The 26,890-nt window shown below is 41.3% G+C and overlaps 1 protein-coding gene across 2 annotated transcripts in view; it reads left to right on the top strand.

Annotated features, from left to right (window-relative positions):
- Positions 1–26,456, top strand: part of SH2D4B (SH2 domain containing 4B) — a 125,131-nt gene extending 98,675 nt beyond the window's left edge. For both annotated transcript variants that reach the window (XM_039872253.1, XM_039872254.1), the window contains exon 8: positions 26,282–26,456. In XM_039872253.1, the coding sequence (XP_039728187.1) occupies positions 26,282–26,446 (165 nt within the window). In that variant the 3' untranslated portion in view covers positions 26,447–26,456. The remainder of the gene's footprint in view (positions 1–26,281) is intronic.
- Positions 26,457–26,890: the final 434 nt, after the last annotated feature.

Consider the following 26,890-nt stretch of genomic DNA (forward strand, 5'->3'; position numbering starts at 1 on the left):
TGACCTTAGACAAGTGTCCTCAATTCCCTGGGGCATAGTTTCTTTTGTGAAATGGGGCAAACAGTCCCTATCTCAGAGGGTGGCTGTGGAAATAACACTGTGTGAAACTTTATAATAGTAATGACGAATAATTGCTTCAGCTCTGTGTGTGTGTATGTAATTCTCACACCATGCTGAGGGAGACAGTGCTATCATCCTTATCTTGTGCATAGGGAAACTGAGGCACAGAGAAGTTCAGACCTTTCCTGGTACCACTTCTCTGAGGAATTACATTATAGCACTAGGATTCACCAGTCTGGCTTTGGAGTCTGTGTGGACCTTATACCAATCCTTCTCAAACTGGAACATTCAGATCCAACACAAGGCGATGTTCTTAAAATGCAGATTCTCAGATTCTCTGTCTGTGGCTTTTACCAAGCTCCTGGGCGCTGCTGATGTGGCTGGATTGTCAGCCACTTTGAGAAACAAGCATTAAAAGCAGGGCTTGGCAAATGATAGTCATAGGCCAAATTGAGCTTCTTGCCTTCTGAGAGTCAAGAGTGGATTTTACATTTTCAAATGATTGGAAGAAATTAAAAAGAAAAATATTTTATGACCTGTGAAAATTACATTGCATTCAAATTTCAGTTTTTATAAATAAAGTTTATTGGAATATAACCATCTGTTTACATAGTTATCTTTGGCTGTGTATAGCCAGGAAAGACTAAAATATTTATCTGACTTCTTACAGAAAAAATTTGCTGAACCCAGCTTTAAATTATGGTGCATGTGTTAGGAATTATTTTCTTTTTCCCCCCTGCTTTTTCTAAATCTATTATTAGGAGAGATTCTAACAACATCACTTATACCTCAGAGAGACCTAAGTAAATGTGTTACATTTTCTAGTAGTGTTTTTTATTTTAAATTTGAATCTCATCTCATCTCTAACAACCAAAAGGGAAGCTTGTTTCTTTGTTAAAGGTTTTTAACCAAATGTAAGCAAGTACTATCACAGTTATAGATATTTCACGTGGGCATAGAATTATTTGCTTTCTAGAATTTATCATACTTTCCTATACTTAACTGTATATGTATCTGTTGCCCTTCAGTCTGTAAGGTCCTGGAGGTCAGACAATGCCCTGTTTACATTTGTGTTTTATGGTGCCTAAAACAGTTGATGTTATTGAGTTGTGTTTGTTATAGATTAGGGACAAATGGACTGTGCAGATTTTAAAGACCTACTCTAGCCTTTAGAGGAGCCCTGTAATCGAAAAGCCCAGAACAAACATATAGTTGCTTTGGGTTGGGATCCCAAATCCACTACTTTTAGTTGTTAAGTGGAATAAAAGAAACAAAAACAAATGAATAGATAAACAAATGAGATTGAAAAAGTCAAAGGTGGCTCTGTTAACAGCTAGTCTGAGATGGGGAAACTGAGACTTGAAACAGAAACCACATCTTGGCAAAACTGTTCTGTGAATAGCAAATGAGATGCAGTAGTTTCTCACTACCCTCACCCTTATCCGGGGTTTTGTTTTCCACTGTTTCAGGTACCAGTGGCCAACTGTGGTAAAACTGAAAATATTAAATGGAAAATTCCGGAAATAAACAATTTATAAGTTTCAAATTGCATGCTGTTCTGAGTAGCGTGGTGAAATCTTGCCTGCATGGGACGTGACTCATCTTGTTGTTCAGCGTCTCCACCATCGTACATGCTCCCTTCCTGTTAGTCACCTGGTAGCATTTCTCCGTTATCGGATCCAATGTCGGATATCGCAGTGCTTGTGTTCAGGGAACCCTTTTTTTACTTAATACCACCACAATTACGTATTTTTTTTTATTACAGTATATGGTCATAACTATTCTATTTTATTTTGAGGTATTGTTGTTAATCTCTTATTGTGCCCAACATAAATTAAACTGTATCATAACTATGTATGTATAGGAAAAGTGTATGTTGGGTTTGGTACTATCTGTGGTTTTAGGTATCCATCGGGGATCTGGGAACATATCCCTTGAGAATAAAGGGGACTACCATAAACTGAACTAAGCCATAGCCTGCAAGAGAAACTGTCTAAGCTTAAACCTTTTTAACCAGTTATTCAGACCCATCTGTTTTAATAGGACATCAGACGAGCTGATCTAACAGTAACTCTGCATGACGTTTTTTTTATTGTGGTAAAATATACATAATATAAAATTTACCATTTTAATACTTTCAGGTGTACAGTTCAGTGGCATAAACGCATTCAATTCGCATTGCTATACAATCATTATCACCATCTATCCACAGAACTCTTCATCTTGTGAAACTGAAACTTTGTGCCTATTAAACAATAACTCCCTATTCTTTCCTCCCCAGCACCTGGAAACCAGCATTCTACTTTCTGTCTGTATTAATTTGATGGCTCTAGGTAGCTCACATAAGTGGAATCATACAGTATTTGTCTTTTTGTCACTGGCTTATTTCACTTAGCATGATTTTTTTCAAGGTACATCCATGTTGTATGTCAGAATTTTTTTCCTTTTTAAGGCTGAATATTTCATTTTATGTATATAGCACATTTTGTTTATCCATTCGACTGTGAGTGGACATTTGGGTTTCTTCTACTTTTTGACGACTGTGACTAAAGCTGCTATGGGCACGGGCGTATATCTGTATGACTTGTGTTCTAAAGCATTCCTGGGTGCTGCAGCAACAATCTACTTTACAGATCTGACTAATCCTGCCGAAGCCACTCTGTGATGAACCCCAGCTCCCCAGTCTCAATATGTAAACTTTCCTAACTCCCACCCTCTGAGATGTTCCACGATTCCTTTGGTATGTGTTCTTCCTTGCTGCAACAAACTGATAAATATAACTTTGATTACACGTGTGTTCCAGGTCGGCTTTAATTGGTGGGCTTTGAAAAGATAATATCTGTAAAGCATGGGGTCCGTGATAGCCACTTAATGAGAGCTGAATGTCTTTTCTCCATCAGCTATGCTACAAGCAGCTGCGTAAGTCCCTATAGTGACTAGTATTCTGTGCCCATCTATATTCACATCTCGGAGCATGAGTTGATGAGCTTTCTGGGTTGTGGGCTCATTCTCCAGGAGGCTGTGTAAGGAGGAGGATGATGAGGTTGCAGAGCCAAAGGAAGACTCGAAAATTATTTTGCTTGGAGCTCTTCCAAAGGGAAATTTGTTCCTCCAGGGTCACCCAATATCAGAAGCCCAGCAATCAAAAGGGCCACATAGAGGACAACTGTGGGAGAGGAGGCCTCAGGAGCTCTGTAGAATGAGGAGGCCAGCAGAGCTTGTGCATGGTGGATTTTTAACCAATTTATTTTGGGGCTTCTATCCCCCACAGATAGCCCTTCTGCTCTTCCCCCGAAGGTAGAAAGAAGAAGCAGAGTATAGTGGGAAAAGTAATTCTTTGGGGGTAATCAATATAAATCTGAATTTAAATGGCAGAAGAATAGAAAAGACTTTTTGGAAGAGAAGCAACTGGCATAAGCAAAGGTATGGAGGTGTGAAGGTGTATAAGTGTCTCTGTGTATAAGTTCTAGGGCAAAACGCCTTAAATACGATTCACAGGGTCATTCAGACCCAAATGTGTGTGTGTGTGTGTGTGTGTGTGTGTGTGAAAGAAGGTCCAATATGAGCTTGTTAGCATACTATACTGTACAAAACTAAACATTAGTACAACCAAATTCATCACAAAGGACACATTCTGCCCAGATTCTCAGTTATCAGCCAAGTGTCTTGGACACTTCTGCAAACCTATGAGGCAAAAGCAATTTGTGCTGATAACTTGGGTGTTGACCAAAAATTCAGCCTAGACCTTCCATAACTTTGTTTGTTTTTCACATCTTTTCCTGGGTAACTTTTATGTCTTATGCTGGCATTTCTCTGGTTAATTTTCCTTTGATTCTCACATGTTCATGAGTTTTTGGTAGGTTTTCCATTTGGCTTGTTCTGGTTGGCTGTAATTACTGCCTTCCATTTTGCCATTCTTGATTCTTTTTACCCTGGGCAGCTGCTGGGCAATTTGATGGGGAGGGGAAGGAGGGGATTCACCTGCTTTTATGTGACATGTATATTCTTTTTAACTTCATATTTCTACTGGTAGTTGGTTGTTGAACAGAACTCCAGAAAATTCTTTGAGATAATTAAGACTCTCCCCTTATTTCTAGCTTCTAAGTATTTATTAACAAAACAAACAAAACAAACAGAACCAAAATATTATACAGAAATATAAAAATCAGTATTCTAATAAATAACTAAATTCATAAAAACCTCTGTGAGCTAGTAGCCCAGGGCCTGACTCTAGAACACTTTTAGGAACAAACCAGACATCTTCCCAAGTCTGCCTAACAAAATATCGTTTTCCATTAAGAGCTTAGCAATTTGTTCAAGAGGCATGGAACAAATGGGCCAACGGGAAACGGATTAATGACACTCTGCATTAGAAACATTCTTAACCTGAAAAAGCAGACGCTAACTCACAGCTGAAACAGAAATGCAAAATGATTTCAAGAACAACTTAACTTTTATTACTTAGTACATATCAGGGGAGGAATACTCTATGTTATAAGCACTTACCCGACACGTCTATAAAACAATAAAGCCCAGGCTGATCAGTGTAGCGCACAGAACAGTTAAAGAGAAACCATCAGTATTCACAACAGAGATTTATGTTCTCAGTTAAGCAATTCAGTTATTGGTTTAAGGGAGGTACCATTTCTTCTAGCAATTTAAAAAACCCCTGAACACTAATTTTTAACAAATTATACTCAAAAGTACAGTGGTGACTCAAACAGAAGAAAAAGTTAGAGACATATTTCATGGGCTCTTACAAGCTTTTCCACTTGTCTGTTTCTTACTTCTTCAGGTGAAATCATTTTTCTGTCCCATTGAATATGTAATCTGTCTTCTTCCACAGACACCTGAGAATGGCCAGGAAAAGGTCTGAGGGCTGTCGCTGTCTATATTATTCGAGTTCCTAATAGAAAGAAATGAGACTCTCAACAAAGCGATTTGATGGGGTTTCATTTACAAAGGTGGGGTGTAGGAGCCACAGTGGAAAGTGTAGTGGCCCGTGGCCTAGCAGCATTCCAGCCGTAACCACCCTTCTCCACCCCAGGCCCTATGATAGGGAGGGAGCAGTTATATGTGAGGAGAGAGATACACGTATAGTTGGCCATTTTCAGAGGGTCAGGACTGTGTACAGGAACAGAGCCAGCCTGAGGTGACCTTGGAGGGAGGCAGCCAGGGCAATAAATAAATAAATACCCTGACCTCACCCACTTCCCTTCTTCTAATCTGTGCTAGGTGCCCCAGCCTTAAGCCAGAGGGTCTGCAACTCTTGTGTAATCTACACAGGTCAGCTTCCCATGGTGGAGGGGGCCGAGAGTACATCTGGAGGTGGGGCGAGCAAAGTTAGTCTGACGATGTCTTGGCTTTTCTTGTCAACCTTGAGTCCTCTCACATATTCAGAGATAGTGTCTCTACCTGCTCTCCTGTTCCATTCACCACTGTCACCTTTCTGGGTTCCCTGGCAAAGTCTGTTAATGGGCCTCTCTATCTTGCTTTGAAGGTAGAAACCACATCTCATTACTAAACCTCCGGCTTTTAAACATGGCTGTGGTGTTTCAGTGTCCTCATCACGAGGTGACCCTTACTGTCCCATCTGTTCTCGAGAAGACAGAGAACATGCCAGTGGTCACTGGACCCTGGGATGGCAGGCTGCTTCTGTCCTTTATATTTTGACGTCCCTTCAATATGCCAATTTAAATCAGTTTTTTAGTATCCTACTTAGTTTCATTTTTAGCAATGAACTCGTTCTTGGTACATTTCTGTCTTGGCTGTGATCATTTGAACAGTCTCTAATGAAAAGTTTATTTTACTTCTTTCTTCATTTTTCCCGTGAAGTAGATTCTCTCCTTTTTGGGGGGGTGGGGAGGTGGGGGGTCTCCAAAGACAAAGAAACAATTGAAACTTGTGAGATTCATCTGAAAAAGACAGAACTGGAGTCAGTACACTCAGCATTCGCAAAGGTTCTTCACCTGAACTTGTGGCTGAGGGTTCCTGGATGGGCCCTTCGAAGGCTGAAAGTCAGGGCTCTACTGCTGGGAGAACATGGAGACCTTGGGTCCCACCTCCCAGGCAGCACCCTCCCCACTACCCCACCCACTTTCCCTGGCAGTTCCATGTCATCGATTTGTGTTTTCAGCAGAATGAGGGGTTGGCCATTCAAAATGGCTATTGTCATTTCCTCACAGGTTAATCTGAGCACTGGATAACATTACTCGTGTAATCTCTGGCAAATTAGAAGGAAGAGGTGAAATTTATCTATAGTTTAAACTTGAGTCTGAGTGTGATATGGCTGCATTTGAAACTTTGCAAAAACAAAACAGAAACCAAACTAGCAAAGAGGGGAAAGAAAGATCTTCAATTTTTTGCTTATGTCATCCAGCCAGTAAGTTGTCTATACACATGGCAGCCATGAACTGGAAGATCTAAAAATAGTGTCCGATTGTACTCATATGAGAATCATCTAGGGACCTTAAAAACAAACAAACAAACAAACAAATAAAATTTTCCTACCCTAGAGATACTGATACTGTTGGTTTGGACTGGTGCCTCTGCATATATTTTAAGGACATGGAGACTCTATGTTTCTTAGGTTAAAGTGTCCCCTTGGTGGGACACAAGATAGTGTGGACCTGCTGTTTTTGTGAGAATGATGACATTTACAGTATTCATAATTCAAGTAGCTGTGCAAGAAATACGACTTTAATTTTCTATATTGAACCTAATTTATATCACGTTCCCATTCTGCTGAATAAAACTTGGTCATTTCACGTTAAAGTCAGTCAATTCATAATCCCCTCTTCTACCCGGGGTGGATTTACAGTACTGGGGATTTTTGACTTATCCTGGTGTGTGATGGGGCTGGCTAGGGGTTGACCTTTCAGGAGATGTTCCATTCTAGTCAACATCCACTAGTATCTGTAGACTTATCTAATCTTTGGGGTCTGACCTGCTTTCCTGCTACACCCTGGGAGAAATTCTCATCTAGTTCCCAGCCATAAGGCTCACACTGTACCTGCTGATAGTCTTGCGCTGGCTTCAAAGCCTCTGCAGATCTACCCTCTGTCAAAGTCATACAGGAAAAGATTTGTCTGCTTTCTGAGCTCTCTCTATACAGGTATATGAAGACTCTGTAACACCCCTGGGCCTATCCTTTTGGGTACCTCCATATAACTTCTCTCTCTCCTTTCTCTCTCTTTACATATACATAAATCTGCAGGGTGGGCCATCAGGTTGAAACCCAGGAAAGAATCAATGTCAAGTCCAAAGACTTTTTGCTGCAGAATTCCCTTTGCTCAGGAAAGGTCAGTCTTTTGTTCTATGTAGGCCTTCATTGGATTTGACAAAGTCCACCCACATTATGAAAGGCAATTTGCTTTATTCAAAGTTCACCAATTTAAATGTTAATCTCATCCAAAACACCTTCACAGAAAGATCCAGAATAATGTTTGACCAAATATCTGTGACCGAGCTAGTTGACACAAAAAATTATCCATCACAATGGCCCTTAACTCCAGAGGCCAATGGGGATGTTAAACATTGACCTACTGATGACATGACCTGGGGCATGGTGACCCTAAGGAGGGCCTTTCTCGGTGATCCCTTCCCTTAGAGGTCTGCCACATTTCTGGACCTACCGTGTGTGCCTTAGACAGGAAGGACCCAGATCTCTAGCCTCCGAAATGAAGCCTTTGCTAAATCACTCCACCCTGCTTCTTTATCCTAAAGCGATAGAGGAAGATTGCCTCCAGACTCTGCTCTTTCTCTGAGGTTGGCCAATTCAAAGGCATAGGATTAAAAATAACCCCCTCTCCAGAGTCAGCCTGGATGAATTATTCTGGGGGCTCTCCTGTGAAAGGACATCCGTCAGGGGGTTATGAACCTGTCCAGTCTGGCTTTCCGCTTGCTAGTAGGTGAAGAGAAGTGAGCTGCTGTAGCAAATTGCCTGTGTCCTTTGGGTATTTTATGTGACTTCTGGAAGCCATCACATTATCTCCAGCTTCTATCCTCTTCTCAAGGGGATGGGAAGTTGTAGGCCAGCCATGTCTGAGAACTCCGAACACCTGTTCACCTTCTAGAGATAAGTGTTCACTTCACGTTGGATCTCTTCTCATGACAGTGTCTCTCAGACCTTGGAAACCCCACAAATTCTTTCCTTTGACAGAGACAGTGTGGCTGGGAATTGCAAGATAATGAAGGGGATGGAAACCTAGGTTGAAATTCACTGATTTTTGCCTGCTTGCCTCCTGTCTGGGTCTGCATTCGTCCCTGTTCCTTCATTTTTCACCCCAGGAGTAATACGCCCCTTCTAGCCAGCATTTATTCACTTTTTGGACATTTCCTGGATGCCTACTAAGCTGTGTCGAGTGCTGGGAACATGGACACAAATCAGACATCGGGAGTGCTTTCGAGGGGGCTCCCAGTCTAGGGGGGTCACAGAAAAAGAAAGTGTCAGAGTTTATCCCATCTGCTGGGCCCCGTTTTACCATCACCACTGTCAACGTTGGGCTCTCAATAGCTTGCACCTGCCATTCTTGGAGGACTGTGCTAGGACGACTGAAGTCGCTTTGCAAAGATATGCCTCCGAGTTTATATTTCCACTCTCCTCCTCCAACCCCGGCTGCCATTAGCCAGTGCCTGCTGGGCACAGAGCGTGGGAGCCCAGCCCCTTGTCTTGGGTTCGGGCAGTTCTGAGTCATAGTTTACCCGCTCGCACCCCGCCCCCCCCGCCCCCAGCTTCAGGTATCAGCCTGAAGCCGCCCTCTGCTGTACTTTTGCCCAAGATCCCATTCTTGCTCAGTTTCATCTTCCTGCTGTCAAGCTTCCCTGCTCCCTCACTGATCTTCCCTGGAGAATTTTCCTTCATAAATTGCTTGTACGTGATTCTTCTTCTCAAGGTCTGCTTTTGAAGAGTCTATTCTAACACAGTCACAGAAAAATACAAAATCACATGATTATATTTAAGGGGTGCTGGGAGCACACTTCAGGGACTCTGTGTGTGTGTGTGTGTGTGTGTGTGTGTGTGTGTGTGTGTGTGTGACACAAACACAGAAAAATGTGTCAGGGAAGTTTTGACATCACCAGGACGCTCATGTAGTTATAGTGGTTATAGTGCCCATCTGTTATTTTTCTGGCTGCCTGATATCTGAGCCCTTTACTTGAGTTGGTCTGGCTGGAGTGTAGGCTCCACATCTCACTACAAAAGTTGAAAAACCCAATTTTCTCATTCTCTGTGCCCCTCATGAGGAGATTGAAGTCTCCCAGACTTGCCCACATGGACATATCCATTTGAGACTTGGCATTGCTACTGATGAGTCTCATTTCCTGGATTGGTGATGGCAGCAATGTTGGGGCAGAGTCAGCCTGCAGGGCTGTTAGCACTGTGGTGCACAAATCTACAGCTTCTGGTGCTTGGTGGTGGCAGCAAGGGGGTCGTGCCCAGGCTGTTTTGCTCTGCAGTCCTGGCTGTGGTTCTGACTGCGCTTTCCTTCATTCCTACCCTCCTGCCCAGCTGCTTTCCCCAGCCTTCCTGGTGATTCTGTGAGCTCCCTGGTATTCTCTGATATACTATTTTACTGCTCAAGTCACCAGAGACAAATTCTGCTGCAAACAAGAGACATGAATGAGTGGTCCTTGATTCCGAAGTTTGGGGAGGATTGAGGAGAGGAGCATGTGAAGAGGCTCGGGGTGTAAAAGGGCACCAGTATCTGGGGAGCTCTGGGACTTTGGTGTTATTGGAAATAGAGTAGGGGATGAGCTAAAGGGGTCAGTGCAGAAGGCTCTGAGAGACTTATGTTGTTTTAGTCTCTCTTTGCTTCAAAATGTAACCCAGATGGGAAGAGAGGTCTTCAACTCTTAGTGACCTAAAGTCTTTGACTGTAAAATAAATTGCAGTGTATTTTATTTACAAACGAACATTTCTGTAACATCTGCTACCTCTAACTTTTTAGATCCTTGAGTGCAGAACTACCTGTAGAGAAAGGGTCCTGATTTATCTGAAATTCCAAACTCTTTCACACAAAATGAGCCCAGGCAAGGAGGATGATCATTTTCAAAGCACTTCACATTCTCTGTCTAATTCAGATACATTATTGTCACCATCTCATTTTATAGGTGGGGAAATTGAAGCTCAGATAACATAAGGTTTGTGGAGGTGGCTCAGTGACAGAACACAGATGCTGGTGGGTAAACCCGGACCTTCTAGCTCCATAGCAGCAAGTCTTTCCCTGTGTGTTCTGTGAAGATTTTATTTGCAGGTCACGTTCCAGTGTCTGCCTAGCACACATGTGAAATACTGCTCGTCTCTAGTGTGGTGATGAGGCATCAATCTTATTTCCTCTGTGTCTTTCCAGTTTGGGTGTGAGAGCAGATGTACATTCATCAGGGACACCAACGACCACTGTTAAGGATTTGGTTATAACTGACCGAAAACCTCAGAGTTCGTGGTTATGGATGGATCTAACATTGGCAGTGAGGGGCTCATAACTGAAACTATACCGTCCATATGTTTGAGATGCTATGATTTACATGTTTCTGTAAATCAAAGCCTTTTACTAATAACCGTGAGCAGTGAGCTGCTGAGGACATGAGTCCACTGGGAGAAAATTCACATGTAATAGCATTTCCCAAATGTCCATTATACTCTGGATACCACCTTAGTTACTTACATATGATATCTATACAATCCACTCAGAATGCAGTGAGGTAGGTGTGGACACGCCTATTTTACAGACTTGGAATTCAAGGTTTAAGATGGGTAAGTTCTTTGAGATCATACAGCTGATAACTAGAAAAGTTGGGGTTCAGACCATTCTAACTCCAAAGTCCATGAACTTTCATCTAGCATGTTGCTACTCCAAGTGGTTCTGAATCAGCAGCATCACATCACCTGAGACCGCATTAGTAATGCAGGATCCCAGGATCTGCCCTAAACCTTGCTAATCAAATTTTCATTTGCATAATATTCTCAGGTGATGCCTGTTTACATTAGTTTCAGGGCACTGCTCTGGGCTATATTGCCCAGGCTTCAGTCTTTGTGGTTGGAATTCTGATTGCCATAGTCAGTTGAGCTTGAACAGAACAAGTCTCATGGAACATGTCCTTTCCTTTCTATGTGGAGAATTGTTCCATATTAGCTCCATATTTTAAACCTCTGGCGACCTGGCCAGAATCGGTAAAAGGGAGGGCGGCCTGGCCTGTGAGATCCGGATTGGCCAGCAGGGGGCACCTGCAGCTTTTGCCACAGCTGCTTCTCTAGAGGCAGGGAAGATAGGTGAAAACGCAGTACTTGGCAGCAGCGTAGGGAGTAAATCACGCTCTGGTGAAAAAGCCTTGCGCTCATTCTGCTAGGCCTGGGAGACCTGGCTTTGTAGCGCTGTGGTGCAGAAGCGGAGGGGGCTTTCTTATTGTGTGTGTTTCAGAATAAGTGATGGTGCTAACCTCCTGGAAAAGCAAATGCATCTCTCCAGCCCTTGGAAGCAGGAGCGTGTGGACGGGGGCAAGGAGCCTGGGTTCTAATTCTGCATTTGCCAGGAACTCACAGTGTGATTTTGAGACAGTTCTTTTTCCTTGCCCTTAGTTCCCTCGGCTATCTGAGGAATAAGGTGCATGCAATTATCACGAAGTTCTTTTCAAGCTATAACATTCTACGAAGTCATAATTAAAATGCTCCGGAAGAACACTCTATTTAAAATAATTTTTTTTGTTAAATCAGACTGTGCAAAGCTAATTATCGCTCCTTAATTCATCTATTTTTTAACTTTCACTTTTTTTCTGCCTTTTTTTTAAGGTATAAAAGTGAATATTTAAAATGGAAAGAAATCACAACAAAAGACAAATGTGAATAAGTTGCAGAATACCATGACATCTTCCAATCCATAAAGATGGCATAATATGTTTACTAAATAATTGCCTAACATACCTCTATAGTACCTTCATCTTCCTACTTTTTTGGCTTTATACTCTTTGATCATCTCTCCATATTACTGTCATTTTATAATAATTTCCATACAAAGAATTAAAAAGATAAGCCATTGTTTTCTGCAACAGAGTTGATCAATTTTTTTTTTTTTTGAGAGTTGGGATGTGTAAGCCATATGAGTTCAGATACAAATATACTCATTGTTTGCAGTATTGCTACAGGACTGTGGTTTTCAAACAGGAAATCTGAACAGGTCATATTTCATCGAATTCCCATGAACACAGAGAAAATATATGGTACATTTATAACTTTATGCACTGTATACTTCAGTATATTCTTGAGAGAACTTCCATTTTGACTAAATGTCAATGAGAATTCTAGCTTCCGCCATCAATTGCATACACTTGATAATTTGAAGACTGTTTCACAGATTGGCTTCTGGCTGAGAACATTACACACCTTGTTTCTCCTCCATTCTCCATTTACTTCTGGTGCCAGGTGCCGTAGGACATGTTCCTAGGTGGTGGTCCATTTCACTTCATGAGAGGATGGATGTCAAATGAGACAGCATGTACAGTATTCCTGGAAGCCATTCCTACACTCTTGCTTTCTCCAAAGCTCTGGAGGAAAGCTGGGCTGCATTGTTGCTTCTGAAGGATTTTCACCTGAGGGGGCGATGCAGGTTATTGCCTGTGGGTGATCTTCCCTAGGAAAGGTTTCAGCTGAAGATGGGGCAACTGGATAAACTTCTCTTACTGTCTTAATTTTTTTTCCACCTCTTCTGTGCTGGTTCAAACCTCAGTGTCATTTGTCTTCTATCTGATGTGTCTTTTCTTCCAATTAACTTTTTTTTTTTTCATAATATTCCCATAGTCTGGAACTATGAGTAGGTTGGGATGAAAAGAGTTGCATCCTACTTTTCCCTCTTACTTTAAACCATAAACTGAAGGATTAGTATAAAAGGCAGCTAATGTTTTGGTAATTCTCTTCATCTAGAGAATATTTCTCAAGCAGGTCTCCGTGCTTCTCACCTGTACTGGTGATTCTCTAATTGTTTTTAAAAAATTAAAGCTCATATGAGGTTGTAGTAAGACAAATTCTGAATGAAGAAAACTCTGTAGGACAAATGACCTGACTTCTTCAGAAAAAAGATGGCATGAAAAAATAGAGGTGGGGAAGTAACATTTAGATGCAAAGAAACTTAAAAGACAGATCACTCCAGAGCAATGTGTAGACTTTGTTTGGATTTAGAGTTGAACAAATCGCCTATATATAGGACTTTTGTGAAACATGTAGGGACATTTAAACATGGTCTGGGTATTAGTTAATACTAAGGAATTTTTGTTAATTTGGCTTGGTGTGATATGGTGAAAGTTTGAATTATGGTTCAGCAAATGATCATCCCCCTACTCCCTGCTACTCATGTATTTCAACTGTAGGAATGTACAGGGGAGGAGGAGATGACAATGGCCTCAGTCAGGGGGGTGGCTGTAGAGTTAGTGGGAAGGGATGAGCCACAGAACTATTTTTATCTTCCCATTTCCCCCATCACCTCCTCTCCATACAGTTATACCTTTTTTTGCCCTCTTATATTTTATAGCCACAAAGGATCTAAAAGTTATACATACTTTGTTGCTTCTTCCTCGAAAGCCCTCCCTTTGGTCTTATCTTTCTCTACATTCCATCCTGCCTTTGGCCTGCCTCCTGTAAGCAGCTGTCTCTACTGTAGCACACACTGTCAGCCATTCTCTGAAAGCCCACTGTACAACCCGAATTTACAGGCATTAGTGTATAGGTCAGCCCTTGGTCACCTGCTCACCTCCCCAGTTGGACAAGGGGGTTCTTTGAGGAAGGGCCAGGGCTGGGTCTGTTGTGTGCTGTACCCCTCTTATCTCATGTGCTTAGGAAATGTTTGCTGATTGAAAAAAGCACCAGGCGGAGATAATTTATCCTGGGAAATATATTTACACGGAGATGGGTGGCCCCAGTAGTGCCTGTGCCAATTGGAGGTAAGTTTGGAAGCAGTGAGAGCACCAGGAAGAAACCCGAAGACCCCTCGTAAGATAATGAGTGATGTGGCTTTAGTTCATCATGTACCATTCTTGATCATGGCACTTCAGAGATGCTCTCCTGAATGACAGGGCAGGACTCCTGGAAGAAAAGGAGTTGATCTGCTTTACTGCAGTGCTTCTCAACCCTGATAACACATCAAAACCTCCTAGGGATGGGGTGGGGTAGGGTTTAAAATGCAAACCTCAGGCATGGCCCTCCCCACCCCTTGCAGACTAATTAAAACGAAATCTCTAGGGATGGAGGGTGGGAACCCAGGCATTGTAGTTTTGAAAATCCATCCAGATGATTCCAATTGCAGCTGAGGTTGAGAAGTGCTGGCCTGTGGCAATCTTTGCCTCAGACAGAGCTGAGATTTAATGGAGTCGTTTACAAAGCTGCCAGCTGGCCCTTGTTGGCTGTGCCAACAAAGAGAACAAACTATGGTTTTTTATTTCTCTAAAATGCAGTCTATAGTGCTAACAGTAAACAAAGGAGAGTTCTTAAAGCCATAGGCTTCAGGAGAATGTTGGGGTCTGGGCTTAGCTGCCACGAGGAGAAATTCAGAGGGATGAGATAGAGGCCTCCTTTCAGAAGGAAAAGGGGCCATCATTTCAGATACCTTACAATTCCTTGTTTTGGGAAGGAGGCTGTAGCATGAGGTGGGAATTACAGTGGCAAGGGGACAGGAGGAAGCGGGGCCCAAGAAAGTGCATCTGCCCTCGAGTTCAGAGTCAAAGGAGGAGCTCTCAGCAGGACTCTGTTGCCTGGAGCCCAGCGTCTCCACCCACCACTTCCCTCGACCTTGGGGTTAAAGTGTCCCTCTTCCCGGGGCGCTGATGAGGCCTTTGTACCACTGCCAGGCCTTGCTAAGAGATAGGACCTGGTGGGCGTAGCTGGGAGCTGAGTGGGGCAGATGTGGGTGGCTGAGGTAGCTCTTGCTACCCGGTATGACCACTGGTGGGTAAAAGGTATGAATTACCTACGTGATACTTGTACAAAAAGTGACACATTTTTAAATTTCTCTAAATAACATAAAATCCAGCTGTGAGATTCGGCTCATGAAGAAGCCAAGTCCAGCCATTTCTGGGTTCTGCTTAGACAAATGCCCTGAGGCTTACATGATCCATAGTGGCTGCCTGTTTCCTTTCCTTCACTCTGCCTGCTAACAAGGTCACCGCTTCTCAGGGAAGGCTGGTGAGATGATGTTCTGGTTCCAGTAGGAGCAGAAACCCAAAAACTTCCCTTCTGCAGCTGATCCTGAGGGGCTGCAATAATACTCCTTTCAGTCTCCAATGTTTAAATCTGCAAACTCCTCACTTCAGACTAACCATTCTCATTGGATTCGCCTGGGGAACTTTAAGAACTGATAACTGGTTCTCACCTCTGGATTTTCTAATTTAATTGGCCTGAATATAGTCTGGGCATAGTGGCTTTTAAAAGTTACAGGTGATTCTAACCCACAGCCAAGCTTGAGAGCTACTGCCAGCCCAATTCCTCATCACTAGGCAAAGAAAAGTTTCACAAACCCAGCTGCCTGCAAAGCATGAATGGTTAACATCAGCACAGGACACCAAGTCTCCCACTTGGCCAGATTCAGTGTCTTTAAAAGCCTTGTGCAGGCTGAAGACAGTAGATACAGGGTGGCCCTCAGTGACCAGTGTGGGACCACTTGCCAGGAATTTTGGAAACAAAAGCTTAGTCTTGTACTCAGTAGGTAGTGGAAGCCCAAACGTCTGGGCTGAAAGCCTGGCTATCTCTTTGAGGAAATAGGGCAGTTATTTCTAAGTCAGATCATAGTATATCTCTAACAAATTATCCTTACTACACTAGTTTACGTCTTTGTATCTGCCTTGAATGCCAGTTCCACGAGACCAGGTACTATGTCTGTGAGCTTACTGCTGTATCCCTACTTTACAGGGCAGAGCCTGGCACTCAGCCAAGTGTTGGTACAAGAACAGATGAATGCCTAAATGGATGGGTGGGTGGGTGGATGGATGGGCGGAGAGGTAGACACATGATGAGTATATGGATGGATGAACCAGAATCACTGTCTCCTGAGATGCTCTGGAAAACCAGCCAGAATTATCAAGGGGCATCTGAAAGCAGAGCAACCTATAAATTCAATTTTTAAAAAGGCCAAAACCTCAGAGCTCTGGGAAGTTTTATTTTAGCTATTCACATGGTTGCAATTTAAGATTTTATAAGAGTAACCACCGTGTCAGCCTCTCTATCTCGTGACATGCAGACCCCATGACTGAGGAGTAGAAAGAAAGTATATTCCTAAGAAAGCCATCAACCTCGGAGAGTGACCTTTCAGATACAATGATTTATGAGAGAAGAAAAAAAATGCTGCAGTGAAAAGAATAAGATTTCTTTCTTTCATTCGTTTCCAGCTACCTTTATTCTTGGAAGAAACATCCGAGTTGCCTTTTATCCCATCATCGTATAGGCCTTCCCTCTGCACCCCATGCAGAAGGGAGTCTCCCAGGGCAGAGATGCCTGTGGCTGGTGGGGGGAGGTGGGAGGATGTGAGGTTGCTGTTGTCAGCTGCTGTCCTGACCTGGTTTCACTCCAGCTGTGCCCAGTCAGCACGCAAGCCTGCAGGCCCTTCCTAGTGAGCTCATGCAGCACAATCCGCCTTCAGCCAGGACCCAGGCCTGTGTGTAGGACCAAGTCTCGGGTGGCAGGCAGGTTCTCTTGCTTGCCTTGTGAAAGCTTTCGGAACATAATGTTGGTCAGGCCTGTAGGACAGAGGGGTAAAGAGTTTAGTAAGAACTTCTGGGTCAGTAGTCTGTTCCACACCTTGAGCAGCTCTCACTTCTCCCCCTGATCTTTGCCCAGGCAGAGACCGAACCCATCGAACCCCATTTTCAGATGTTGTCATGACACAGAAGCCTGTTTCTGGAGGGGAGTCAGTGCTCTGACCGTGTTTAAAGTGGCAAGTGCATGAGGTGATGGTTGAGGCGTGTTCGACACTGAAATTTTCTAAGGCGGAGGCAGTTAGTTCATGGTCCTTCCTCAGCACAGGCAGTGCTGGATGTTAGCACCATACAGAACACAGTGAGCCCACTGGGGTGTATTATATTGAAGATGTGAACTTACCTTGTCAGAGTCCTGCTCTGCGCCAAGCTCTGTGTTTTACACATTTTATTTTCTTTAATCCTCACAACAGCCTTGCAAATGAGCACAATCACCTCATCTTACAGAATAGGAAACAGAGGCCCATAGTTATACAACTAGTATGTCTAAAATCTTGATGTGTTTGATTCAAAGCCTAGGGACTGACACCAGAGGCCCTCGCAGAAATTTGCAAGGCTCTTCAGGGCTCGTGTAGAAAAGGTGCGGGGGGAGGGGAACATGTAGGGAGGGCACCGACCTTGCTAGGATGTGTCAGGAAGAACGAAACCTCGCAGAATCTGAGACCCATAATGGATGCCAAGAACAGGTGGGCTCAAGGCCTATCTAATTTTTTCTGTTGTTAGTTGAACAAGGACAAGATCTGCCTGCTGTTTGGGGCGAGGCTGATAGATGAAACTGAAAGAACCCTATTTTGCTTCCCATTCTCAGTGCGGGGCACCAATTCACATAATGACTCCATTTAGGTGGGAGAACCAATACAATGGCAGTTGAATAGACACCTCAGAGAAAAACTATATCATTTAGATTAAATAAAATGAATTTTAATAGGAATAACTCCTAAATTCACCATCAGGTCTATAACATCAGCTAGACAGGTGTAAGCCAGAAGAGGCTGAGCTGTAGGCCCTGCCTGAAAAAGTCTCAGTACTCATGAGAGCATGGGCTCTACTAGGTGAAACAACAGAACCAGAGAAAAGATGAGCATTTTTGCTCCTTGGAGATCTCATCGGAGGGCTGGTTCACACTGTTCAGATGATGTTTGGTCAATTAGAGCTTGTATAGAAAAATATTCATTCATTCATTCATTCAAAATATTAGCGTCTGCCAGTGTCAGGCACTCATGGGTTTCCTAATCTAACGTAGAGACTGAAAATAAGTACAGAAATAACAAGACTGATTCAGATGCTGACATAAGTACATGATGAAATTGAAATGGGGTGGTATGTCAGAAAGTAACTGGTGAGTGGAAGCTACTTTAGATTGGGTGGCCAGGAAAGCTCTCTTTGAGGAGGTGACATTTGAGGTCTGAATGGTAGGAAGAAGCCGGCCATGTGGAGATTCAGGCAGAGGAAGCAGTTGTGGATGGCCTGAGGCAGAAATAAACTTTGTGTGTTTGAAGGACAAAAATAAAGAATTGAGCGTTAGTCTTAGATTGATAGGAAGTATGGCAAGGATGGCTATTTGCCAAGGTTTTTTTTCTTTCTGGGTACCCAAATCTTGTATATTTTCTAACCACCTTTGATGTTTGATGTGACTATATGATTAAGTTTCAGCCAATGAAATGTGAGCACAAGTCATAGATGCCACTTCCAGTCTTAGCCTGTAAAAATCCCCCATGCTTATTTTCTATGCACGTCCTTTTTCCTTCTGCTGGTTTGATGGAAATGAGCAAGGTGATATTAAGAGCCATGTTTTGAAGATTTAAAACATATTGCTAGTTTATTTTTTGGAAGTACAGATCTATTCCTGTTTTGGGTACATTAAGTTTGAGATGCCAATTAGACATCCGCAAGACTTTACCCACCTGTGAAGTTAGAAGATGCACTGGCTACAAGACCACCCTCACTTCTGATGCCAACTGCAAGTTCCTGGATTTTTAAAACCACCTTCATGTTTGATAATTCACTAGGACTCAGAGTGCACTGAAAGCTGTTTCGGCCATGTTTATAGTTTATTATAAGTAAAGGACACAAACAAAAATCAGCCAACCAGAAGTTTAGAGCAGGACCCAGAAATATCACATATGGAGCTTTCAATGTCCTCTCCCTGTAGAGTCAGGACAGCATTGCTCTCCTAGTATCACTGTGTGACAATGTGCATGGACTGTTGCCAATCAGGGAAGCACATCCAAGCCTCCATGTTGGAGTTTTTACTGGGACTCCATCATGTTGGCATGATTGATTGCTCATGCGGCTGATCTTAATTTCCAGTCTCTCTGTTTGCGCTGATACCACGTTAACTTAAATCCTCCACAATAAATCACATTTGTAGGCTACTTGGTGTGATCCAAGGCTCTTGAGCAAATAAAGACTATCAGGCATGACAAAGGCTTAGAGATAACCTCCCAGAAGCCAAGTACAAAGAATAGACCTCTTGTTAGGCATGATCAAATTCTTCACTGCTTAACATCTAATGCAAATGTGAAGTAAACAGTTGGTTACGAGTTTGGAGCTCAATGAAAATATTTGAGCTAAAGTAAAAATGATTGGGGGGTATTAGATGTAGGGATGTTATGAAAAACCAGTAGTAGATAGAAATGTTAGGGCCTAGGGCAAAGTCCAGTTACCCCACCATTTGAAAGCATCCACCTGAATTAACAAAGGACACTGAGTGATATCAGCCAGTGAGATAGGAGGAAACTAGACACTTTCAGAGAGCTCCTGAGACACACACACACACACACATATATATGAATGATTAAAGCGTCAGAATCATAAGAGCCGTTGAAGGAAGAATAATTACTAGTATTTAATGGAATTAATATGCATTAAGACTTATGCTTGCATTGTGCACAATGCTCTATGAGCTATCTTCTATAAATTATTTTATAAAAATTACTAACATTTAGTAAGTGCTTAATATGAGTTAAGACTGATGTTCACATTATGCATAAGACTCTGTGAGGTATCTTCTCTATTAAATTCTCCATATGGTAGAAGAGAATTAAGTCTTAAGAGAGTAAAATATCTGGACAAACAAGATTCATTCCATATCCATGTGACTTCAGAGAAACTGAAGAATAACATGGGCCTTCCTTGAATGTCAGCTGTGGGCAGTGGAGAACAGACAGCCACTAACCTCTGTAGCCAGCAGAATTTGTGCTGACTCTGACACTTAGTCAGGCCTCAGGCTGGGAAGTGGGTTCTTGCTGTAGGTGTGCGAGCGCTCATTTCCAAATAATTGCGTTTTCAGCATCACCCTCTTTTTTGGCTAGTGACCCTTTGTGACTGAAACACTGTCCAGTTAGCAAAGTGTAAATAATGCTCTATAGTCTCCTGTGATCCTCATGGGAGGCCTGGACACACATGGGCTATGCTAATGTTCTTGTTTTACAGGCGAGGAAACTGAGACCCAGAGAAGCTGAGCCAAATGCTCAAAGTCACCTAGTTGCTTAATGGCAGAATAGGGATTTCCATGTGCTTTCTCCTTTACCACCTTGTTTTTGAAAGGCACTAAATCCACTAACCAGCCTTGCTCATGGGCTCAGAGAGGGGAGTTCAACCTCCTTTCAGAGTTGGAGAGGTGAGTGTGGGAGGAGAAAAATGGACACAGCAGCTATTGTGTTTCTCCATGAGAAACATTCTACAAAATTTGATTATCCCCAATCCTAGCCAAGCATGGCAGCTGGGCTAGTTCCTGATTCTTAGTCTTGCCCATGCATGGAGGAAAATGGGATACTAAATGCTTATAAGATGTTATTGTCACATTAATGCAGGTGCTTGGAGTGATTATGCTGTGAAATTTACCTGGCAGCTCAACAGTGAAATTGCAGCTAATTAATTTTGCCTGACTTGATGGAATCCTCCTCATTCTTAATCCTCTCTCTGCTTTTTGCCAGAAGATGAGGGAGGGTAAAGGGAGGGGGATGGAAATGTAAACTAACTTGCAAAGTAGCTTCCATGTGTGGCCACCTGGCATTTCCCCTGTTCCCCACACTGGGTTTCCAAGCACAAACATTCTCCTTTCATGGGGTTTGGGTAGAAGGAAAGCTGGAGACTCTTAGAGGGTTTTATTCATTTCCAGCAGCACTGCAGAGGAACTGAAAATGAGGAGTCTGGAGTCAGAAGGAGAAAGGGATTTAAGAGTCCTACCGTGCAGATCTGATGGAGAAATTCAGAGAACTTTTTAGAGCTGGAAAAGTTCTTAGAAGTCATCTATTCTATTCTAGCCTTCCCTTAAAAAATTGTGGAAATCTTTGAGTTAGTTTGAATTGAGCCCTGGGAACTTGATCTGAAAGATAAACTTGGGCAAGGACCCATAGGGCTATTATTCAGTGCTTGTAAGGCCCAAGGGTTGACTTCTGAAGATAATGTGTGGCTACAGCGATGGGCACCTGATCCAGGCAGCTCATTTAGATCCAACTGAAACATGATCGACTGTATCTAGACGCTTTGGCTGTCGGAGGGACCCTATGAGGCCAATATTAGGGTTCTAGCCTGGGCTGCTGTACCCCTGTAAGTCTAAAGCTTAGAAAGCAGAGTCTCCCCGAGGCATTTCAAGGGTCTCCCCGAGGCATTTCAAGGCTCCTATTGGGCAACCTTATAGAATGTTTTGCTGATCAATACCAGGGCCCTTCCAGGCCTAAGCTATTTCTCAGAATTCTCTTTTCTTCCTTTGCTGGGTGCTATTTTAGTGTTCCCACCAGCCATTCTGACCCATAGCCTGGGTAAGTGATTAGAAGTGGGCTACCCATATCTTTCCATTCTTGCTGTCCTGGTCATTGGTCCTCAGCCTCTAGGAATTCCGGCCCCCAAAGGGCTGCATTTCCCAAGATAAGGGACTTGGATGTAGGAGTGTTGGGGAACCACTGAAGGTTGTTTTCTCCTCCATTACATTCTTTTTAATTTAATAATTTTTTATTTTACAATAGTTTTCAGATTTACAAAAGAATTGCCAAATAGACCAGAGAATACCCTACACCCAGTTTTCCCTATTATTAACATCTTACATTAATTTGGTACACTTATCACAATGCGTAAACCAATATGGAATTATTATTATTAATAAAAACCCATACTTTATTTAAACTTCATGAGTTTTAAGTTAATATTTCTTTTCTGTTTCAGGATCCCGTCAAGGATACCATATTATATTTAGTAGTTATGTCTCCTTAGGCTCCCCTTGGCTGTGACAGTTTTTCAGACCCACAGAAGGGTTTTAAATAGGGGTGCTAATTGGTCAGATTTGAATTTTAAAAACTCTGGGACTAGAGTAGTGGAGGGTGGCTGCCCTTTCTACGATAGGTTTCAGGGTGTAAAAGATGACAGGTGGTCTTGCTGGCATTTGGGCTCTGACCCTTAGTCTGTGGGGCAGGAGCCTGGGGAGGTGGGCTATGCTGCTTACTGGGTCAGGGCCACACTCTGCCCCTGCCGGAAGCACTGTCAAGAATTCTGTTCCTTTTACCTAGGTTTTTAGATTTATTAATGCAGTGTAGTTTTATTCGTATTGGTTCATTTATATTGTATCTGCAGGTATTTCCTATTTCGTTTGGTTGTTTGTTTATTTTAATTTCCCCCCTTTTGTCTTGATCAGTCTGGCCAAAGTTCTGTAGTCAATTTCTTCAAAGAACTAGCTTTTGTTTTGTAAAATGTCTATTTTTTATAATTATCTATTTTATTTATTTATGCTTTTATATATTATTTTCTGCCTTCTTATTTTTTTAATTTCTTTGTTATTTTTTCAGCTTCTTAAATTGAATGTTTGTTTGCAATTTCAATTTTTATTTTTCTTGATGAAATTATGAATATCTGAAAAGTGCTGCTTTAGCTATTTCCACGAACTTTGATATGGAGTTTGGTTACTGAGTTTTAAGTATTTATTAATTTCCGTTAGGATTTTTTAGCCTAAAAATTATTAGTAATATGTAATCCTGTTTTATGATACATGGGGTTTTGAAGTTAACTTTTTGTTGGTAATTTCTAATGCTACTATGAGTAGAGAACAAATCTCTGTGATAGTAAATTCTTAGAATTTATTAACACTTCCATGACTTAATCCGTGGTCATTTCTTGGTGTATGTTAAATGTTTAATTAAAAAGAATGCATACTCTTTTTGGGTGTGAAATCCTCTATATTCAGTAATTGCATTATTCAGATATTCTATAATTTTGCTCCAATTTTATTGCTTTGTTCGTCAGTTTCAGAGAGAGGGTATTCAATTCTCAACTGTAATTGTTATTTATATATTTCTTTCCGCAATTCTGTCAGTTACTGCTTTATATATTTTGACGTTATATTGTAAGGTATATAAGTATTCATAATTATATTTTCTTATTCTGCTATTCCTTTTTTTGCTTTGAATCTGATTTTTTTTACATATTGAGATTGCTCTCCCAGCTTTCTTTGGCTTCATATTTGGTGTATCTTTATCCATTCAAGGGGTTTTCTTAAGCTTTTCTCAATTTTTTGGTTTGAAACATTTCTAAGATAACATATTAGTAAGTGATGTTTTCTTTAATTCAATGTGGGAGTCTCATTTTAAATTGGTAAGTTTAACCCATTTGGATTCTCTTTATCATTAGATTAGAACTTATTTCTGCCATCTTATATCATGTTTTTCATTTGTTGTTTGTGTTTTGCTTTTTTTCTGTTTTTCATTGGATAGGTTGAGATTTCTCTGCTGATACAAAAGTCATACATTCTATTTTGCCCTTATTGTTATGTCCTTTTCTTGTCTAATTGAATTGACTCGTTGCCAGTGGTGCTAAGTAAGAGTAGTGAAATGGGTATGCTTGTCATGTGTCTAAATTTAGAATGGATGCCTTCAGCGATTCTCCATTAAATGTGATGTGTGCTGCAAATACATGTATTCTCCCTATTATCAAAGTTAAGAATAAAATTGATTCACCTTCTTGTTCGACCCCATTTCGTGAGAAATTTAAGAGTTATTCACTTTCACACTTTCTGACTTGCCAGCCTTGTAAATATAGTCATGCATCATTTAGCAATGGGGATACATTCTGAGAAATGCATAGTTAGGTGATTTCATCATTGTGCTAACATCGTAGAGTGCATTTATACAAACTTAGATGGTATAACCTACTACACGCCTAGGCTATGTGGTATAGCCATTATTCCTGGGCTATAAGTCTGTACAGCATGTTACTGTACTGAATACTGTAGGCAATTGTAACAGAATGGCATTTGTGTATCTAAACATAGAAAAGGTACAGTAAAAATACAGTATAAAATATTTTAAAAAATGGTACATCTGTATAGGGCACATGCCATGAATGGAGTTGGCAGGACTGGAAATTTCTCTGGGTGAGCCAGTGAGTGAGTGGTGAGTGAAATGAGAAGGCCTACGGCATTACTGTACACTACTGTGGCCTTTATAAACATTAAACACTTAGGCTACATAAATTTATATAAATATTTTTCTTTCTTCAATTATAAATTAACCTTAGCTTACTGGAACATTTTTACTCTATAAACTTTTTAATTATTTTTTACCTTTTTGACTCTTTTGTAAAAACATTTAGTTTAAAACACAAACATATTGTACAGCTGTACAAAAATATTATTATCTTTCTATATATCCTTATTCTATATGCTTTTTTCTATTTATTATTTTATTATGTTTTTACTTCTAAAACTTTTTTTGTTAAAAACTACAACACAAACCCACCTATTAGCCTAGGCCTACACAGGGTCAGGATTATCAGCATCACTGTCTTCCACCTCCACATTTTGTCCTACTGGAAGGTCTTCAGAGATAATAACATGTGTGGCATAGTTATCTCCTACGATCACAATGCCTTCTTCTGGAATACCTCTTAAAGGATCTGCCTGAGGCTCTTCTTGAGGAATTGCTACTCTTAGAAATATGTCCATGGTAGTTTGCTCTGTTTGCTTCTTTTTTTTTTTAAATCATAAATTTACTCATAAGCAGATAACACACAATGAACACTCCTCCATATTAATGAAAACCTTTCAGTGTTGGGGGTCCAGGTTTTAAAACATTTTAAGGAGCTTGTTGAGGTCTGCAAAAAGCTTTTGCTAAATTCTTCGCCGTGAATTGTCTTGGGGCTTCTTTATTTTCTTCTCCTGCAGTTTCCTTTTTTATTGCCTCTTCTTCAGCTATGCTTTTCCATTCTAGTCCAACAACTCCTTATTAATCAATTCCACAGGAACCACCTCTAGAAGCTCCTTAATGTCATCCTAATCCACACCCAGATTAAAGTTTTTGTCATCTCAGCCACAGGCTTCTTGATTTTTGCAACCTCTTTTTCCTTGGCAAATCCTCTGAAATCATGGTTGAAACTCTTGAGAGTTTTCTTCTAGGTTTCATTCTTATACTTCTTGGTGACATCATCCAAAACCCAAGTAAGGCTCTTGATGCTATCATAGATATTGTAATCCTTCCAGACTTGTATCAGTGTCTCCATGTCTTCCTCAGTTGCCACAATAACTTGGGCAAAGGTCCTCCTCAGGTCATAGGCTTTAAAAGGTGCTAAAACGCCTCAATCTATTGTTTAGATCAAAGAAGCGGTGTTTGGAGAGAGAAACATCCCTTCTATATTGGAATGAGGATCATCAATAAAAGGAGAATGTCCATGAACATTATCAACAATAAGCAAAATCTTGAAAGGTATGTTATTCTCCAAACAGCACTTCTCCATTTTGCTGGGATAGCAATTCAGGAGGGTATCTTGGAGGAGGAGCTGACTTCTTATTGCTCCTATAGTACACTGGCAGGGTGTGCTTGTTGATATGCTTGAAGGCCTCGTGATTCTCACTATGCTGGGTCACAAAGAGTTTCCATTTGTAGCCTGGAAGCAAGCCCTAAGCAAGACTGTTATCCTGCTGTTAAAAGACTTGAAAGCTGGCATTGACTTGGTCTCCGTATGAATGAAAGTTTGTTCAGGCATCCATTTCCAAAATAGGAAGGTTTCACCCATTTTGAATATTTGCACTGGTGAGTACTTTTCCTCTGCAATCATCTTATCTAGAGTTTCTAAAAATTCTTAAGCTGCCCTCACATCAGCACTTGCAGACTCATCACTTACTTTCACATATGTAATGGAAAACAATTCTTGAATCATTTAAGCCACTCAGAGCTAGAAGTAAATTCAACATTGTAGCTGGGTCCAGCCTTTTCTTTCAACATTGCAAACAAAATTTTTTGCGTTGGCCGTGATCATCATGGTGCTGAGATACGTTTCTGTGTCTGGTCTTCAATCCAGGTCATTAGATGTTTCTCCATGTCTGAAATAGGTGCTTCTCAAATTTTTATTAGTCTTGTTGCCCTGTTGCCTTCATAGCTTTTGATATTTTGTCCTTCTTTTTCAAGATTATAGCCATGGTGGAATGAAACATGCCTGACTGGCAAGCAATAAACATCACTGATTTTCTACCTTGGCAGTCCTTAATCACTTTTAATTTTGTTTCCAGGTCAATCACTTGAAGTTGCCTCTTACTGGCAACATTAGCAGTGGATTTTTTATGCTTAGGACCCATGATGGACAAAACAAAGCAAGATTAAGTCAAGCAGAAGAGAAAACGACATACTCAAGAGACGCAGTGAACTTGAGATGTATGAGGCTGCTTCCTGTGTAACACGGCATACTATTTTACAGCAAACTTTTAAAAAAGTAATTAGAAAGAATACACTCTAAAATAACGATAAAAATATAGTATAATAAAAACATAAACAAGTAACATAGTCAATTGTCATTATCAAGTGTTATGTGCTGTTCATAACTGTATGTGCTACCCCTTTATACCACTGGTAGCGCAATAAGTTTGTTTACACCAGCATCTCCACAAACACGTAGCTAATGCAGTGCACTCTGATGTTACAATGGCTTTGAGGTCGCTAGGTGATAGGAATTTCTGAGCTTCATCATAATCTTATGGGACTACATATTGTATATGTAGTCTTTCGTTCACCCAAATGTCATTATGCAGAATGTGACTGTATGGCTTGGAGTGCTTCTGAATGAGCATACATTAATACATAAATGTATATATTTTCTTTTCAGGAACAGTGATATATTAATA

Source organism: Pteropus medius, unplaced genomic scaffold (assembly GCF_902729225.1).
Source record: "Pteropus medius unplaced genomic scaffold, Ma_sr-lr_union100, whole genome shotgun sequence".
Lineage (NCBI taxonomy): Eukaryota > Metazoa > Chordata > Mammalia > Chiroptera > Pteropodidae > Pteropus > Pteropus medius.